Raw genomic sequence first — 18,650 nt, 5'->3', positions numbered from 1 at the left:
TATTTTCACACATGAAGATAACATGTTATCTTCACATGTGAAAAGATCACTGTTGCTATGAAAGTAAAGTTGCAAAGAGGATACCCCCAGACCCCCTTACAGGCTAGCGCCTTCAGTGCTAGTGTGCTTAAAATACTCCCTATTTTCCTTCAAAAGGGGGTGGAATGTCTGAGATTACATCATGATCTGCCAAAAATACAAGCAAATTTAGCTTCAAAAATTGAAACTCATGATATTTCTTTTGAGAGGGCTTGTAGATCTAAAATTGTACGCGGACCATGCACACTAACCGATGTTGATAAAAAAGGAGCAGGGCTCAACAGTAAATCTAACACGATTTTTACCATGTGAGGTGACATCATTTCCTGACAGGGCATATTCAGGAAGATCCAGATCGCCGTCAACAAGTTGATAGTCCAGTTCATACATCCGACCATCCAGAGCAAATTCCAGACCATCCGTGTCACCATAAGAGCACTGCATCTGTAACAATGAAAAAGCCAATATTTTTTAACATCATCATTTATGAAATAATTGTTTATTTCTTTATTTCGTCGAATCCTTTCAGAAGAATACACGAGACCCAACAAATTGACCTGCTCCCAACTGGGTGGCTTCATAGCTAAGGTCGTAGAACATTGCACCAGTATCTCAGGCCATGGGTTTCAATCCCATTGGACCCACCTGAATTTTTCAGGTGCCTAGAAAAGACAATTGACTAAAATTGCCAAGAAAAGTGTAAGAATCATTTCTCTCTTTCGTCTATAGTCCGCACTTCTCTTATACGCACCTGAAAAATTCAGATAAGTGCGGCGATTATTTCTTACTTTTGAGCAAAATAAGTGTCATTAACAATATAGCATTGTACAATACATACAATACAACACAATACATACTTAATTGACCGCTCCCCATAGGGGCTTTTAAGGGCCAATGAAACAATCAACGAAACAACAGAACACAACAAACAACAACAACTGTTAAGAATCCCAACTGGCCGGAGGCAAACCAGTTGGCTATTTACAAATGCTGCTGGGAAGTTGAACCAAGGACTACCAGGATCAAATTCAATGCGTGGTCAGAGCGGGTCTTGAACCCGGGATCTCCGGATCTCAAGGCAAGCGCCCTAACCACTGGGCCACACTACCTCCATTTACAGTGCAAGCTTGTAACAAAATGGTACAGACATTCTATAATATTAAAAACATGTATGAGGAAGGGATGTTTTATCTTTCGTCTGACTGTGACCTGCACATATTCACCACCAATTCACCTTTATCACTCGGCGGCCATTTTGGATTCCTTGAGGAATAAAGGCTTTGTCTTTGCATTGTCTTTGCATTGTCTTTGCCCGTCCAGCCTCATACTGAATGAGAGGTTCGACGGGCAAAATCTTTGGTTTGGACATTGAATGATATGGGTCTATACCACTTACCCGAATTTCAGACTCCAAGGCTTGAGCAAAGCCTCCACTTCCGAGAATAAGCAAATTAATTTGGCTGTCATCACTATCCAAGGTTTCACTGCTGTCCACAAAATGAGGCCTACAAATTGACAAATAACATATTCTGAATATACCTGATGTAATATTGGCACAGATGCTGTGGATAGGAGAGAAATGCAATAATTGTTATTCCAGAATTCAGGAGACTGCCCCACAGGTCCAACAGGGGTCAGTTTGTTGAACTGCTTGCTTTTAATCAGAATAAAACCAAACTCCCTCAGCCTCGTGTCCCCATTTTTGACAGAAATCCTGTGGACTACTTTAGTTTTATTCACGCCTTTGAAAGTCTGATAGAATCCCAAACTCGCAGTAGCACTGAACGGCTCCATTATCTTGACCAATATACCACCAGAGACGTGAAGGATCTGATAAAACCCTGCCATCATTTGCCGCCTGATGTAGGATACGAAGAGGTTTGCAAGCTTCCTAAAAGAAAGGAAGGGGGCGAATATCAAGTTGCATCAGCGTATGAGTCCAAAGCTCTTACGTGGCCCCCTATGAAGGCAGAGGATGGTCCAGCCCTCAACAAATTTGCCATCTTCCTATCAAGTTGTAATTATGCTCTGGCAGGCAGAAGTTTGACCAGCCAGGGAACATTTAGAAGTTAACTTTTAAGCTGCCATTCAACATGAGAGAGAGAGAGATGGCGTCCCAGTGCCAATGACATCATGGAGATGTAGTTAAGACCAGTGGTATTTAGCGACCTTGCCACCTTTATTGATCGGGAAGCAAGAATTGCCACAAACCCGATCTTTGGAAACATCTCAGGCAATACTCAATCGTTCTCTGATTCAAGATCACGAAGACCGTCACAGTCATCAGTTGATTTCAGACCATCCAAATCGAAGACTTCGACCTTTGCTACCCAAGTTTTGGCCAACCAGACAACAAATTCAGTGCTGAAACCTTGCCCTGATCTTGTCAGCCCTAAGGTTCAGTCCATTGTGTGCTCGTTTTGCCAACAAACTCACGCCCTTGAAGATTGTAATCTACTCAGATGGAAGAGTGCATTAAATTCCTATCATCTAAGAGGCCTTGCTTTGGCTGTTATCCAACAAGCACGTTGCAACGGTTTGTCCTAAAAGAAAAATCTGCAAAATTCCAACTGCACTCATAAGCATCCTACAGTTCTTCACACATCAAGTAATTGTGAGAAGTCCTCATTGGATGTAAGTGTTGAAACCGAGAGCAGCGCAGATACTCCAGTTCCGAATGCCATGGCCAATGCTGAGGAGTGTCCCAGTAGCCTTATTCATGGTGAAGCCAGTCTTAGGACAGCAATGGCCATTATCCCCGTAAAGACCCATTCATAATCTACAGCAACCAGTCGGTCATTACATAATTATGTCTTTCTAGACCATGGGAGCAGTGCAACCTTCTGCAGAGAATCGTTGATGAGGAAACTTCGTCTCTTTTACTCTGGAAAAGAAAAACAGCCCAGTTGAAAGTTAGCTCATCTGTGACCTAGTTGTGTCTGATCTTGATGAGAATGATCTTGTCATCTTCCTGCACTTTAAACCAGACCTGAGATTCCAGTCAGTAAAGAAGATATTCCAACCCAAGAGGAAGTGGATCAGTGGCCGCATCTAGATGCCGTTTTCATATCTCAAGTAGATGCTGAGATCGGACTCCTTATTGCTAGTGATGTTCCAGAGGTGCTTGATCCAGCACGGGCTGGGCAGTAAACGGTCCTTTGGGTTGCTGTTGCAATAGATCACTTACCTCAAGCTTCTTTCTGAAAGCTGACCCTCAGCTTCAACATATCATGGAGAATGTCTACAAGCACAACGTCGTTGATGATACAACAGAGAGGTCGCAAGATGAACACCACTTTATGCAGAATGCGGAGAAGATACAGTTAAAGGAAGGTCATTATGAAATTCCCTTGCTGTTCAAGAACCATGTATCTTTGATCCCTAAAAACAAGTCTCAAATATTGGCACGGGTTGGATGGTTGACGAAAAGGCTAGAAAGAGACCCCAAGTTGAGCGACGACTACAGAGTCTTCATGAAAGAACTGATGGAAAGAGGCTATGCACGTAAAGTACCCCCTGATCAGTTGAGTCCTTTGGAGGGCAATGTCTGGTACATATCCCACCATGAAGCATATCATCCTAACAACCGTGGTAAAATTAGAGTGGTCTTCGATTGCTTTGCAAAGTTCAGGGGGATATCACTAAAAAAGCTGAAGGGTTATAGAAGCCATCCCTGCACACGAGCGTTTTGCAGACTTGAAGAAGCTTGGCTTTCACATGGACGACTTGCTATCTCAACAGGTACTCTGCATGCAATGGTGTGTAGAGTCACATACCTTTGCCTTCAACATCTGCCTTAGAGCTTGGCCACTTACAAGTAGAGGCATCTTGTCTGTGGTCAGCAGTGTTTTCGATCCCCTTGATTTTGTTGTACCTTTTATGCTGACTGCCAAACAAATCCTTAAAGATCTTTGTCGCATCAAGCTTGGATGGGAGGACGATATTCCACCAGAGTACCATTCAAGCTGGGAGAAATGGCTAACAGATGTCCTGAACCTTTCATCATCCTCTGTCAACCATTCTGTTTTCCTGAAGCCTTCGGTCCTGTGGTTACCAGTCAGCTACACCACTTTTCGGATGGCTCAGAAGCTGCTTATGGTTCAGTTTCTCATTTGCATTCAGTTAATGAAGAAGGAAGGGTGCACAGTTCATTCCTCTTTGCAAAGTCTTGTGTAGCACCTCTGAAATCCATTTCTATTCCTCATTTGGAGCTCTCTGGTGTTATCCATTTGTCACAACAGGATGCTCAAAAGAGAGATTGAACTGCCATTCAGCAGCCCATCAGTTTTCTGGGCAGACAATATGTCTGTGCTGCGCTACGTGAAAAACGAAAACAAGCGTTTCCATAACTTTACAAACCATATAGCAACAATTCGAGATCGTTCTACCCCACACCAGTGGCATCACGTAGAGAGTGCTTTGAACCCAGGTGACCATACATCCAGAAGACTATCAGCTTGTGCAGAGTGATTGTTGGGGCCGGTGTTCCTGTGGAAGTGTGAGCATCAATGGCCTAGGATAACCGGTTCCCCAATGGCAATTCCAAATGGTGACCTGGAAGTTAAGTCCCATGTGACGTCTTTAGCAACATCAACTATTCCTGCAATTACGGCTCCACCAAGATGTTAACAGATCGTTTCCAGAGATTCTCCAGCTGGTATCGTCTGAAAAAGACAGTTGCTTGGATCTTACACTATCAAAGCATGCCATCTTCTTATGGCAATCAAGTCCAAGGAACAAAGTAATCAGCCGAAGACCCCCCTCAAGAAACCACCATTACTTGTTATCAAAGAGAGGGAAAAGGTTGAGAAGACAATACCGCTGAACGTTCAACAGGCATTTTTTTGCTGTGGAACACCGTGAGCTCAGCGATCCAAGTGGCAGCAACACGTTAGGCAAAGTAGTCCCTTATTTAAACAGGACCCTATCCTGAGAAACAGATTGTTTTATGTTGGCAGAAGGTTGTCTCGCATGTGTATCTCATCTGACGCAAGACACCAGATAATCTTGCCAAAGAACGACCATGTCTCAAATCTTATCATCGATCATTACCACAAGCTCTCTGGTCATTCAGGAAGACAACATGTGCCTATGACACACCAGAAATAATGGATTATCAAAGAGAGTTCTGCAGTAAGAAGAGTCCTGACGAAATGCTACAGTTGTTGCAGGCAAGAAGCACCGTTCTGTGAACAGAAAATGGCCAACTTGATAGCAGACTGTTTAGTTCCCAACAAACCCCATTTACAACCGTTGGAGGCGATTGCTTTGGTTTTTTTCACGTAAGCGGTCCAGGAGTCTCGTTAAAAGATATGGAGTAATTTTTAATGCTTGACCATGCACGCAGTACATATTGAAATAGCCCATAGCCTCAATACAGATTTCTTCCTTCTCGCACTCAGACAATTTATTGCCAGAAGAGGCCAAGTTTAAGAATTACACACAGACAAGGGAACCAACTTTACCAGTGGAGAATGCAAGCTCCACGAATCAATTCAAGATTCATAAAGAAATGCTTCAAAGAAACATCAAATAGAGTTTCAACCCCCCTTATGTACGGAGGCATGTTAGAGCGGTACGTCTGCTTGGTTCAAAGAATCTTGCGCGCCCTTCTTCTAGAACCGGCCACAGATGATGAGGGCTTTACCACTCTCATGTGTGAGGTAGAGAGTATCTTATGACTGTTGCTGAAGTCAGATACTCCTATGCTACCACATGTTTTTCAGAAGGAAGACCTGCTTTCCCGGCACAGATGGCAACAGACCCAATAACTTGCAGATATCTTTTGGAAAAGATGATCCTGTAAATACCTTCCATTGCTTCAAAGTCGCCAAAAATGGCCATTTCCCCGCCGAAATCTTGCAGTTGGAGACGTCGTGTTAGTTGCTGCAGAGAACACTTCAAGAAATTCCTGGTTCCTTCAGGAGGAAGTAGCAAATGTTTCCAGACAAGAAAGGTTTTGTTCGTAGAGTCAAGGTCTACGTGAAACTGCTATTCTTGAGGGTGCTGTGTACAACTTGTTTTGTTGGCAGTGGGAGAAGAAACATAAAAATGTGGAAGTTCACCAGAAACTTAGCAAACTTCTTATTGCAAGTTTTATGAACACCCACTGAATGAATTTCAGAGGCTGCACACCTAAATCACAAGCCTGTAGTTCGTTTCATATTTACTCTTAGTTTAGTTGCCCACAATTTGCACAAGTAATTTTAGCACAGATCTTAAAGCTGAAGTATTAGTATAGGCGCCTCACTCACACTTTGCACTTAAGGGCCGGAATATGTAAGATCTAAGAGTGTTTTCTTTATTACCGTAAAAGTCCATGTATAAGCGGCACCCGTAGATAAGCCGCACCCCCAATTTGGAAGCTGGAATTTCAAAAAAAAATGGAGACAACAAATTTTGAAGTTCCAATGAAGTTCTGTCAGTAAATAAACAAGGACAAACATCTACCGTTTCAAAACACTGACACGGTGGTTTTTACGAGCTTTTATATCAATTAAGTCTTTCCATAGCGACATTTCACTTGTCATACCTTTATCTTGTGAGTTAACAATATATAAAAACTGAAGATGCTCTCTCCATGTGATTATTTTTTTCAAGCAGCTCCATGAAGTTGAATATTCGAAGGTGATTGAAATGATACGTATGAGTGCTTAGTACCCAAGCTTGAAACATGGAGAGGAGTGTGGGTATCACAATGAAACGGTCAGCCATTTACCTCGCGAGAACTTGCGAATGTCTTCGTATTTTCTCACACAGGCGAAAGATATGTGTCAAAGTGACCATGGCAAAAAGCTTTGTGGAGGAATGGAGATTGCCTGTAGGTTGGTGTTCAGTTGTTCGAGTGTGTGAATGCTTCAAGATGTGAAAAAGCTTTGTGGAGGAATGGAGATTGCCTGTAGGTTGGTGTTCAGTTGTTCGAGTGTGTGAACGCTTCAAGATGTGAAACGGCTCCTTTTGGACCCACCGCTAATGAAACAGGCAATGATCAACAACAACGTGCTTTCAGTTTGTTATTATGTTTATTCACTGACATCTTGAGAAGTTTTTGTGAATATTAATTGAACCTTAGAAAACTCCAACCTCAGGTTTTTCTGTAGATAAGCCACACCCCTGATTTTTTATTTCACTTTTGAGAAAAATGGTGCGGCTTATACATGGACTTTTACGGTATTGTTCCGTTAATGTTAAATCCATTTGTCTTTACTACCTTAATTAATTAGCATTTTTTGTAGCCTGTTTGATAGCATCTCTTGTTTCTATTTCTCAAAGTTTTTTTACACCCTTAGTTTTCTTGTTTTGCTATAATTTAGTCTTCACTCAAAGTCGTTCCACGTGCAGTTAGCTGTTAAGCAGTCTGAGTTCAGTTTAAGTCTTTTCACTTCAAGCAGTTGACTTTCATCAAGTTTTGAAATAGTTGCAACAATGTAAGTATCATTGTTTACTGTTAGTTAATGCTATCATCTTTTATGGTTTCTTCTTGCTTTGAATTACTAAATTATTCGTTGTAGCGTAACTTTTTATTTCGTCGCAGTTTCAACCCGCATTGTTTCTACTTTATCCTGCATCTGCTGACTAAATACCTAAATGTATGCACATTCAGTCTACATGGTGTTGGAAGGTTACAGCGATAATTGCGCACTTAGGCAGCAACAAATGTTTTCAAACCAATCAATTTTTATTTTTCTTCGTCTGATGTTCATTGTCATAATCTTAATGAAGGGAAAATCAAAATTGAACCGGTTTAAAACATTTTGAACCAGAAAAACGTTTGCACCACAACACATACATTTAAAAAAAATTAGCATTTAGAGATATAATTATTCCTCTAGAATAAATGCTGAAAAAGTTAAGAAATGGGAATTACTTCTTGCTACCTTAAGACTATCAGAAGGAAAGCAGAGATAACAAAAATAATGGAATTTAGTTTGGAAGTTTCCAAAGATTAAAAGACCTAAAACAAAAGCCATTGTTTGTAGCATGTCTCTCAATTGAACCTATCACATCTCAGGCATTTATTATGAGAATACTTTTCCTTCTTGCAGAGTTCACATGATGGAATGTAATTTTGCAATAATGAACTACATATAAATTATGACTTTCCTTCCAAACAAAGGTGAGAAGTGTTTGAAACTGTGAACAAAAATTAATAACCAAAACAGGTGTAAATATTGAGGTAAATTATAGCTATTAAATAATAAATGCTTTTATTCTTTCACCAATTCACTGTCATTTTGAGAGGCATGATTATTTAAGAGAGGGATTTAGAGCCACATTGACACTGAAAAGCTTTAAATTAAGCTGTTACTTATCATAAAACCACAAAGGGTTCTGATTCCAGCTTACATTTGTATTTCTCTCTGTTGAGAGCAAGCTTGCCCAACAGATAACAAAAATCCTGAAATCAAATTTACCATCACTGATTTGCTACTAACTGCAAAGTTCAGCCTCTCGTTAAAGATGCTTTGGCCTCTCCAATAATTATTCATAATTTCCTACAAAACCTTGAGAGAACATTTTAAAAACGTACGGCACAGATATCCTTGAACCTAAATACCCTCCCATCAATTTTAACGCCCAGATATGTACTCATCACTCATCTTAGTTCCTTAAGAATTAAAGGGATAGTTTTATGTCAAAATTAATAAAATGATCACGAAGTAATACTACATACTTGCTGAATGATGAAGTATCAATCGACTGACATTATTTATGTCTAAAACACAACTCAGAAACACATGCGAGAAATTAAAAGAAAATGCATGCAAATCCAAATGCATAATGTCTATTATTTCTGGCAAAGCTTATGGACACAAAGGAAGCTAATTACCAATAGAGCCTATAGCAAACATAGAAATTGACTGTCACATAAAACTAAACGAAATTTTAAAGAAAGAAAACTAGAGCCCTAAAAGTTCATTTTGACACTTGAGCAGATGTTCCACATACAGTCTATCACAAGCAAAAAATATACACATATGCACAAATCATGTCTGTTAACAATCATTAAATTTACCAGGAGGGTGTTGAAAAGAAGAGCAAAATGTCTGCTCCTTGAACGAAAGTAACACTTTGGAATGTAAAAAGAACTGTCAAAAATTGTGTAAATATTTTGAAAAGTGAACTTGCAAATAAAGAAAGCGGTTAACATTTTCTGTACACTTTATAACTTTCGTACCCAGGGGAATGTTGAACACGCATTAAAGACTCGTGGAAGAATTAGAAAGATCATTCACAAAATGACATAAATAAAAGGCTTAGATGTAGGAGACGAAAAAGCGAGGTCCAAAGGTTACAGAGCAATGATGGAATTAGATAAAAATTTAAAGCGTGAGCCATGTGAAATGAACATTGCTAATTTGATTAAAAATATCTTTGCTGTGTTTGTAGCCACAACGTTTATGTACGATGATCGATACCGTACCTGTAGGTGGTTGTTGCTACAATCTCTTGCATGAGACGATCTCGACACCTCTCCGCTCCACTAAGGCATCTTGTGGCGCTATACAGCAAGGCGATGTGGTTGATCAGGCCAATTTCTCGATCGCTGTCGAGCTTTTCCAATCGCTTATATCGATCGTCTTCGCTGAGCGCGTCTTTGATCAGCCGCATGTCTTCCTGAGAGATCGCTGGGCGAGTGTTAGGTTCTAGTTTTGAAAACAAACCAGCTGACTCAAACAACAATTCCTGAAAATCGGCTTTCGCTTTTTCAGTCATGTCTCTTCGGTAGGTGTCGAATATTTTCGTTTTGTCGGCATCGTTTAAATATTGAAAACTTTCTTCGTTTTGGAGCATAACAGCAGCGTCTACCCACATTGTGCCTGGTCTGATCTGTGGAGTTAACTCCAAAAGTTTTCTGAATTCGTTCTTCATGCGAAGCCGTTTCTCTTCGGCTTTTAACTTCACCGTGTGGTTTTGAAAAACTAGTTCTGTTTGCGGCAAAGACAAAACGTCGAATGGAACACGTGGATCGTCCGTAAGCAAATGATCACTTTCATTCCACGCCGTTTCTTCGGGCAAAACAATCATCCAATTAAATAACTCTTTATGGTATAGAAGCGCCTTTTGACAATTTTGCCAGTTCCACTGACAAAGATCCATCGAAGAGGCAGTCGGCATAAGTTCGTCCAAAGCACTAGGAAGCCTCGACAAATAGCCATTTAACTTTCTTTCTTCAAATTCTTTCCGTAGCTTTCGAATGTGTTTGTTGAAGAGTCTCTTACATGCCTCAAGACCGCAAAGATCGCGGTGTATCTGAAATTCTCGTTCATTTTCAACAAGTTTTTTCGTGTTTTTCCAAATTACTCGAAAGTCCGTAACCGTTCTATCGATAAGTCTTTGAAAGTCCTGAACAGCTTTCGTTAAATGTTCTCTCTGAATTTTTTGAGCCTCCGTGAAAGGAATTACTTTCGAACGGACCCTTCCTCGGTCGACGAGTTGTGCTAAGGCCACAAACGCAAGATCAACATTCACGTTTTCATGAGCGGATGTTTCAATGATAGGAACATTCAACTTTTTCGACTGAGCAAAACGATGAACTTCTTGCAGTAAATTGAGTTGCGTATCGTCGCATTTCGTTGCTACAAGAACAAACGGCTTTTTACTCTTCTGGACATACGTGATGATCGATGACAACAGACGCTCTTGCTGTTCCTCCAGACGTTTCGATTGTGTCGCTTCGGCGTCATAAACGACCAGAAACCCATCAACTGTAATCTTCCCTCCCGGCAGAGAGACTTGCTCATAATCGTTCTGCAAAGCGACCTGGTCCCTACTGATGTACATCAGTTTTTCTAGGGATGAAAGTTTAGAAATAGCGCACCGTTTAGGGTACGGTACGTTTCCACCACGCGACATAGGCATAAGTGTAGCATCGTCGATAAATTCTGTCTGCTCTATCACATGGATTAAGAATGCACTACCATCCTCTGATGTTTTCGTAGTAGAGCCCCAGTACAAGAAATGATCGTTATTTAACACTCTACCGCCGAAATCAGAGGAACTAAACACCGATGAATGCTCGGTGATGTATTCGTCGGCCAACGGCCGTACGAAGCGATTACACAAACACGACTTTCCCACGCCATAAAATGCTTGATCTCTGTCTAATCCAGACAAGCCAACAACAGCAATGTTAACGCTTCGAGCTTCGCCCCCTTTCTTTGACATAACGAGGTCAGACAGCCGGAGCGAGTTGTTGTTTTCGAGACCCCGCTCAACGACGAACGTTCGCCGCCATGTTCAATTTTTTTTGTTTGAGTTTTGATAGTCACGTGACCGATGCCGTAATGTGGTGCCCACTGCCTAATTTATTGCTGAGGTAACCGGGTTCAAATTTCGCAATTGCAAAAAATAGCCTCCAGCAGTATATATTCCGTTTAGACTGCGAGAAAATCCCGCAATGTCCTTGTATTCCGACCGGAAGTTTACAAAACGTGGGGCATTCCGTGATAAAGAATCGAGTCGAAAAAGCCGGAACAGTGTATCGTTTTCTCGCAAAACGACAACATATTTCGGAATATGATGTGATGTCAAAGTTCATTTGAACAGTCTCAATTTCGTTAGTGGATAACCCGCACTATTGACTCAATTATTGGCGTTTTCAAAGTTCCTTTCAAAATCTAGCTGGCTGTGCGTTGATGAATAGGATCCTTGTGAAACCGGAAGCTAATGGTCTTTTATCATTTCTTCCTTCTTTTACTAATTCATCGGAAATTGATAAACTGGCTTTGCCGGGTCTAGCTCTAGTTTTTATTCGCCCCAGTCTTCAATGATTATTAGTAGCCTGTCGCCTCTTCGACAAATTGTATGGAATATTGAGAAGAAAGCAATTTACACTTCAAAGTATACAAAGCAGTCCCTTAATATCAGATATCTTTAATATCAGATTATATATTTAAATTTCCCGCAACGGCTAATCGGCGCTCAAGGGCACGAATGATTGAAGGTAAGAGGCCTTGAGTTTAAAACGGAAAATTCATGCTCTTACGAGACTTATAACCCCAATATACTTTTAAAAAGCACATCATTCATGGATTAATGACAGCTCATTGTGACCAGACAGTCACGTTTTGACAGAGCAGCTGGATAAACACCTCAGTCAATGCCCAAGTGGCTCAGAAGAGCCTTAGCATCGACGTGGGATAAAAATACTTTTGTCGACATCTTGAGCCGTTATTTCAACAAAACTTTGACATCTTATCTATGTTGTTTCAACTAATTAACTCATTACAATGCAATCCAATATAAACAACCATATGTCATTGCTTTTTATTTATAGGGAGCTCTAGGCATACAACTTTGACATGAATAACCAAGTGTATTTGAGGGCTAGTTGAACACAATTCCGTCGAGGAGTGATCAACCACAACTCGTTGCTAGGCGTCTCCACAATCCGATAACTCGTTTTCAAAAATGCTAAAAACAAAAGGTGAAAATTTGCCACTTTTAAATTCTCGATGTTATGACGGAAATCGATAAACAGTCAATTCGATCGATGTATTTCCATTTCTTCTAAGGTCACGTTTTTGACTACTTCAAGTTCGTGATAACGAGGATAAAGTTTCCATGCTTACAGCTGTAACTATGGCAAAAAAACATTGAAGCACGTCTACTTTGAATTCAACTTTAATCAAGGCAGCGCTTGGCACTTACATGTAAAAAGAGATGTTCTTCTATTTATCTCATACTTTCGGACTTTAACAATCAGTACACCTTTTTTTCAAAACCACCTTTTTCGCTGCGTTTTAACAAGGTAATATAAAAGACGAGGTTAACCTCACTTTTATGAACAAGCCCGGGTTACAGTCAGTTCGGGCGGTGTCCTTCCGTTTCTCCGTTTTTCTTTCAAATACGTATTGCCACGTCGCATTGATTTGCGTTCATTGAACATAAGAAATATATGTTGTTCTAGGGGAAACATCATCAGAGCCAATGGAAGAACTTTAGTAGTTACAAAGACGGAAATAAGCCAGGCTCAAATCAGGCAAAAGGGAGAATTGTCATCGCGTTTACCGACGCTGGTTTACGGCAAACGTTAGCTGGCGCACATATTTGGGCGTTTTGCCAAAGAACGAAGAAAGACCTTTGATTTTAGCCCCTCATGAGTTTCTTGTCTGTTATCAACAGATATCAACCGCGACGAACTTCGCAAAAGGGAGAAAACAAGGGAAATTTCATACTTTTAAAATGATCATAACACTGAAGCCCACTGCCTGAGCAACCTGCCCGGCATATGCCGTTTCACGCAAGTACGATGCTAATGCTCTCCATGACAGCGCAAAGTGTTAAACTTATCAATCCACAGTATCTGGGAGGTGATCAAACGAGAATTCGCTCGATCTATCGAAACATGCAGAAACACAGCGGTGTAGAACCATTCATAAAAAATACCTCAAATATCCGAGCTAATTATAGTTAAATATTATAACGAAATCGAAAAATTTCTACGAATTTCTCGATATCAGTTTCGATCATATTAGCTATAGGTCACAAGATTGATGCGTTGTTTAAAAACTGGAATATTTGGAATAAGGGGTGCATTAATTCTTAAATCAGAGTATATTTTTATCAACAAGTTTGCATTGCCGTGGTGGGCTCCATTGCTAAGACCTGCAAAGAAAACTCAACACGGTAAAGAGTGCTCCAATTAATTTTGCTCCGATATTCCTCTCTTTACATCATTGTAGCTGTTTAACTTTAACAATAAAACATTTAAAGATTTAAGTGAAATAATGCAACAACTGTTCCGGTCCGAATTTTCTAAACAAAGTCAGTGCAAGAAGTTGATTTTCCCCCGAAAGTAATCTGTCAACGCAAGTCAAAATACCGTCGGTAAACAAGAAAATGGCGTCGAGGTCAGAAGACATAAACTTATGCCTTAATGAGAAAAGGACTCTGTCTAAACTTGAAGTTTACTGTATACAAGAGAGATTCTATAATGCTAAAAAGAACAATGGGAAATCGAGTGAAGGTGAGTATGCGACGAAATTTGATCACAAAGGTAAGCAAAGGTAGTTATCTTTTCATACTAAGGGCGCGTTGGGGGCGCGTTCGATTGACCCTATCATGGCGGAATAATGATACGTGGAGTGATGATTAAAACGAGATGTTTGGCGCGTTTCGAAGCAACAAGGATAACAAAAATATGTTTTAAATTGCATTTTAGCAGATATTTGAAATTTTTAATGTGAATCCCCGTAAAAACGAAGGATTTCTAACTTATATTTCATGTATTCCTATTCCGGAATTCGGTCAATAGAACGCACACCCTAAGCAAGAAATCAAATTTGTTTCATCGGCTGTGCACAGTTTGGGCAAAGTGACCACCAAATACATACGAAGAAGAGACAATAAAATTATTTTAGGGTGGCTTGTTTCGATTTCTGACGAATTGTTAGGAATGTGCTTTGGATCAAGCCTCTGCCGTGCTTATCGCTCCAACATTAGGGAATCGCCCCAATTGTCAAAGTGGCTTAAATAGCCGTTTCCGTCAGCGTCGTACCATGAAAATAGCCAAAGGTCAGCCGGCAGTAAGCCGAACAGAAAGCCATTTGAAACGTATATTTGAGACCCCACTGCTTGAAGGAAAGACCTGCGTTGAAATCGAACGCATGATCTCCGCATTGGAACACTAAAAAAAAGTAGGGAGTTGAAGATCTACGACGGCGACGGTCGACGAAAACGTCACCTCAAAAGATAACTTGGCTCCGTCATAAGTCTTTCGCGATCATTCAGTCTCGTTCACGTGCCACAAGATGGGCGAAGTATCCTAATAAAAATAAATTGATACGAGCGGTATCAAAGTTAAAATAGAGAATGAAAGATTCTCTGTTGCATGCTTACGTTGTCGTCAAAACCTCAATAAGAAGCTTACGAAACGACGACGCCGACGGCAACGACGACGCTACAAAACAATAGGTTTAGTGAGCAAAAACAATGGCTCTGCACGATAATCCATTCAACCCTAATTAAATTTGTGCGAAAATAGGGCACCGACAACCGAGTTGAAGTTTGGTTATAAAACAAGAATATTATTGATCAAGATTGGAAAAAATAGGAAGGAAGGCAAAGAAGACGCAAGAAAAAAACCAGCATACAGCCGATTCCAGCTGGCTGTAAGCTGTGCTCCAAGGTCACACATGGACCGTATAGCGGCTGCCAGAGGCGCCATTGTATGCTTTCGGTTCGACCTTGTTGAGCTGCGTCGTTGCTGTACTTTGCGACGGCGATTAGCAGCGACAATTATTATTATTATTATTATTATTATTATTATTATTATTATTATTATTAGGAAGACGACGAAGGCTACGACAACGCCATTTAAAATGTAAATTCGCGTTGTTGTAATCATTTCGCCACTATTTCAAGTCGTTCGGCATGGAAAACCTGTACCAACATTCGGCTAGGAGTACTGTAAAATTGGTATGAACGGTGTGGTTGTTTGGGAAGGAGATAACGCAGGGGCACCCAACGAATCTGTTCCTCACATTATCTGTTCCCCAGAGGAATCTTGCTGGCTGGCAAAAATACAGGTGTTTCGATGAGCTGGCTGGGAAATTTTGTTATTGATAGAGGTTTTGCCTGGGAATTCCTGGCTTTTTCTAGCATTTCAACCCGAGCTGGCTGTAGAAACTCTGAAGACTGAGGAAGACTAAAAAAAAAAAAACAAAACAAACAAAAACAAAAACCGAAAAAAAAAGAACCCCTTCCCTCTCCCAGAGAGTAGTCACAAACATACGACGGCTGGTCAGAGTGATTGCGCTTGCGGAAAAAACCTGTTTTGTCCCGGTTTTGTCGCTTTTGTTCGGTCGTTTTGGATCGAGGGATTTGAAAGCGCGCGGAATTCCTGGCTGGGAAATAAATTTGATCAGCTGGCTGGGAAACCAACCAATTTCATCTAGCTGGCTGGGAAATTTCTTGTGTGTCTTGCTGGGAAAAAGGAACAGATACTGTTTTCCCAGCAACACTGAAAAACAACTGAAAATGCCTTAACAACATTTATTTTCATTAACTGGGGTATAATAATACATTTTACAACAAATTGGTCGTTGGGTGTCCTTGATAACGTCCTCTACACAACCTAAAACTTGGTCAATTCGCGTCGCTGAGGGCTTTAAGATCTACGAAGGCAGCGTCGGCAAACACGTCGCCAAACAGACAACCTCGCCTCATCCGAAGTCGCTCCGGTGCGATTATTCCATCGCGCTCAATGTGGGAGAAGGATCGTATAAAAATACATTGGGTTCGAGTCTCATGTAATGAAGCCTAAACGCACTTTAAACAGTTCGGTGACCTCTGTCGGCAAACTTGGCAGCGGTTACAATCTTATCAATCGTAGGATTTTCAGGTATCTCCACAAGTGCAGCACAGCGACATTGACAGAACACAGCACATCGATTTCCGCCGGTACCCTACTCTATTGTGTGGGTTCTTTAACTTCCCACTAAGTGTTGACAGATGGGACCTACTATTTTTCTTCCCGCGCATCAGGTTTTTTTCCCTACAATTGCAAGGAGAGGGTTAGGGATCAAATAAATTGCCCTAGTATGGGATTAAACTCAAAAGAGCCTCCTTTGACCTTCTTTTCAACTGAAAACCGGCTTTGAAACGTAATGATCACGGAGATGGTTAAAGGTGCACGCAAGCCAAAAATATTCGGATCTTTATTACGCCGCAAGGAAGAGTCATATTCGACAAAAATAAACATTTCGATGAATGCAATTTAATATCATAAATGGAATGGCCAAAACGAAATATCAGATTTCGTAAATTGAAGATGCGTTCCTGTGTTCTTAAAATCATCACTTTAAATAAATCAGACGGCATTTTGACCCTCGGGATTTGAGCTGATTTCTGCAGTTCGCAAAAACCGTGAGAAAATCTCTACTCTTTTAACGCGTCATGTTTTTATCTGTTTTGAAGAATACCCGCTTAGCCTGCCTCTCGGACAAGGAATGCCACTTTAAAAAATTTCTTTGATTCGATTTCCGGAGAAAACCATAATGAAGAAGCGGTTTAAGGCCCGGGGTTTAAAGACGGTGCCCCGGGGACGGTGCCTACTATTGTTATTGCGCATACGTTCTGCGCAGCGCGAGATTCTCGGATTTTCTATGGGTGGTGCTTATTAAGACAGGGATATTTTTGCGCGGTTCAAAACTGTGCGGAGAAAGCACCACTTAGCAAGTGCTCTTGGTATCCAAGAAGAAAATTGGGCGTAACCACGCATTTTTCAGAGATAATCAAGCTTCAATTTGGAAAAACAAATTTTGTTGATTACTTATCTTCGAAAAATGCGTGGTTACCCCCAATTTTCTTTTTGGATTTCAATAACACTTATTAAGATCCGCTTTTCCCGCATGCATATTCAGTAAACCACACAAAAATACCTTTGAATTAGTAGGCACCGTCCTTAAAGTCAGACGACGAAACCTACAAACACGCCACCATAACAACCAATCAGAAGCTAACACAAAACAATCCTCAGTCTGATCGCAGCATTTTTTCCCGCGTTTAGCGCCAGCTGCACGTATTTGTTCTTAGTCCTGATTGGTTGAATTGACTGACTTGGACAATTGATTTGTCAGTCCTTACTAAAAGTTGCTTTCCATCTAAATACCGCAGCGGTGACAAACTAAAGGAAAATAAGAGTCAAATAACATATAAGTAAAATGAATTTCTTATTACTGACACTGAGTAATATTTTACACATTTTTACCGAATGCTATTAAATTTCTTTGTCTCTTTGTAAAATGTTTCACAATAAGTTGAATGTTAGATGTTTCCTGCAATACTTTCAATTAAATCGTTTCTTCCCTGAGTAGCACATATGCAATTTTTTGCAAGAGCAGGGATGGCGCAGCGATGAGAGCACTCGTCTCCCACCAATGTGGCCCGGGTTCGATTCCCAGACTCGGCGTTATAAGTGAGTTGAGTTTGTTACTCCGAGAGGTTTTTCTCCGGGTACTCCGGTTTTCCTCTCCTCGAATAGAGCGGTTTTCAATTGAGTGTCGAAAGTAATTAGCGAATTGCTTTGGGTTTGCATGACTTCACCCAATGATTGGTTCAAAGTTCGCGTGCCACTTTTTGAACCAATCAGAAGTGAAACCAAAACCAATCTTGGCTCGCGCGCGCACATTTTCCCGCGCTTTGTGTCGACTTCGTGTAATTACTTCGAGTTTTGATTGGTTTACTGGATTGTCTCCGTCCTTTTTGATTGGCCAAAGTAATTACTTTGGTTAAATTGGTTTTAAGACACTCGATTGAAACTCGCTCTACCAACCTATGATTTGATATTTGATTTGATAACTGTACAGTGTCCGCAATTATTGCCTCGGCGTTACCTACACTTGACACTTAAGGTGATTCCCTGGTTTTGCATTGCGCATTCCTACTGCGCACGATTTTTGCGTCATCAGCACGCGCACATGAGCGCGCGCGCGTACAAAACATAAGGGATTTCCCTCAAACTAAGCTCGATAGCGAGATAAAAGCTCCTTTTCTCTTAAACGAGCACGGTGACCCCCACTTTTTATTTTATAAATTCAATGAGAACAATATCCGCAATAACTGAGAAAAAATTTGGCAGAAATCTATAGCTACTTTTTTGGCAA

The 18,650-nt window shown here is 40.7% G+C and overlaps 1 protein-coding gene across 1 annotated transcript in view; it reads right to left on the bottom strand.

Moving 5' to 3' along the window:
• Positions 1 to 11,302, bottom strand: part of LOC138019398 (rho GTPase-activating protein 5-like) — a 28,502-nt gene extending 17,200 nt beyond the window's left edge. Inside the window, exons 1-3 of the mRNA XM_068866172.1 lie at positions 9,464 to 11,302; positions 1,436 to 1,544; positions 345 to 483 (exon numbers count right to left, since the gene is read on the bottom strand). Coding sequence (XP_068722273.1) covers positions 345 to 483; positions 1,436 to 1,544; positions 9,464 to 11,208 — 1,993 coding nt within the window. The 5' untranslated portion in view covers positions 11,209 to 11,302. The remainder of the gene's footprint in view (positions 1 to 344; positions 484 to 1,435; positions 1,545 to 9,463) is intronic.
• Positions 11,303 to 18,650: the final 7,348 nt, after the last annotated feature.

The sequence above is a fragment of the Montipora capricornis genome, chromosome 10 (genome assembly GCF_036669925.1).
Source record: "Montipora capricornis isolate CH-2021 chromosome 10, ASM3666992v2, whole genome shotgun sequence".
Taxonomy (NCBI): domain Eukaryota; kingdom Metazoa; phylum Cnidaria; class Anthozoa; order Scleractinia; family Acroporidae; genus Montipora; species Montipora capricornis.
Note: the sequence above shows the minus strand (reverse complement) of the source record. Positions and strands in the feature narration are given on the sequence as shown.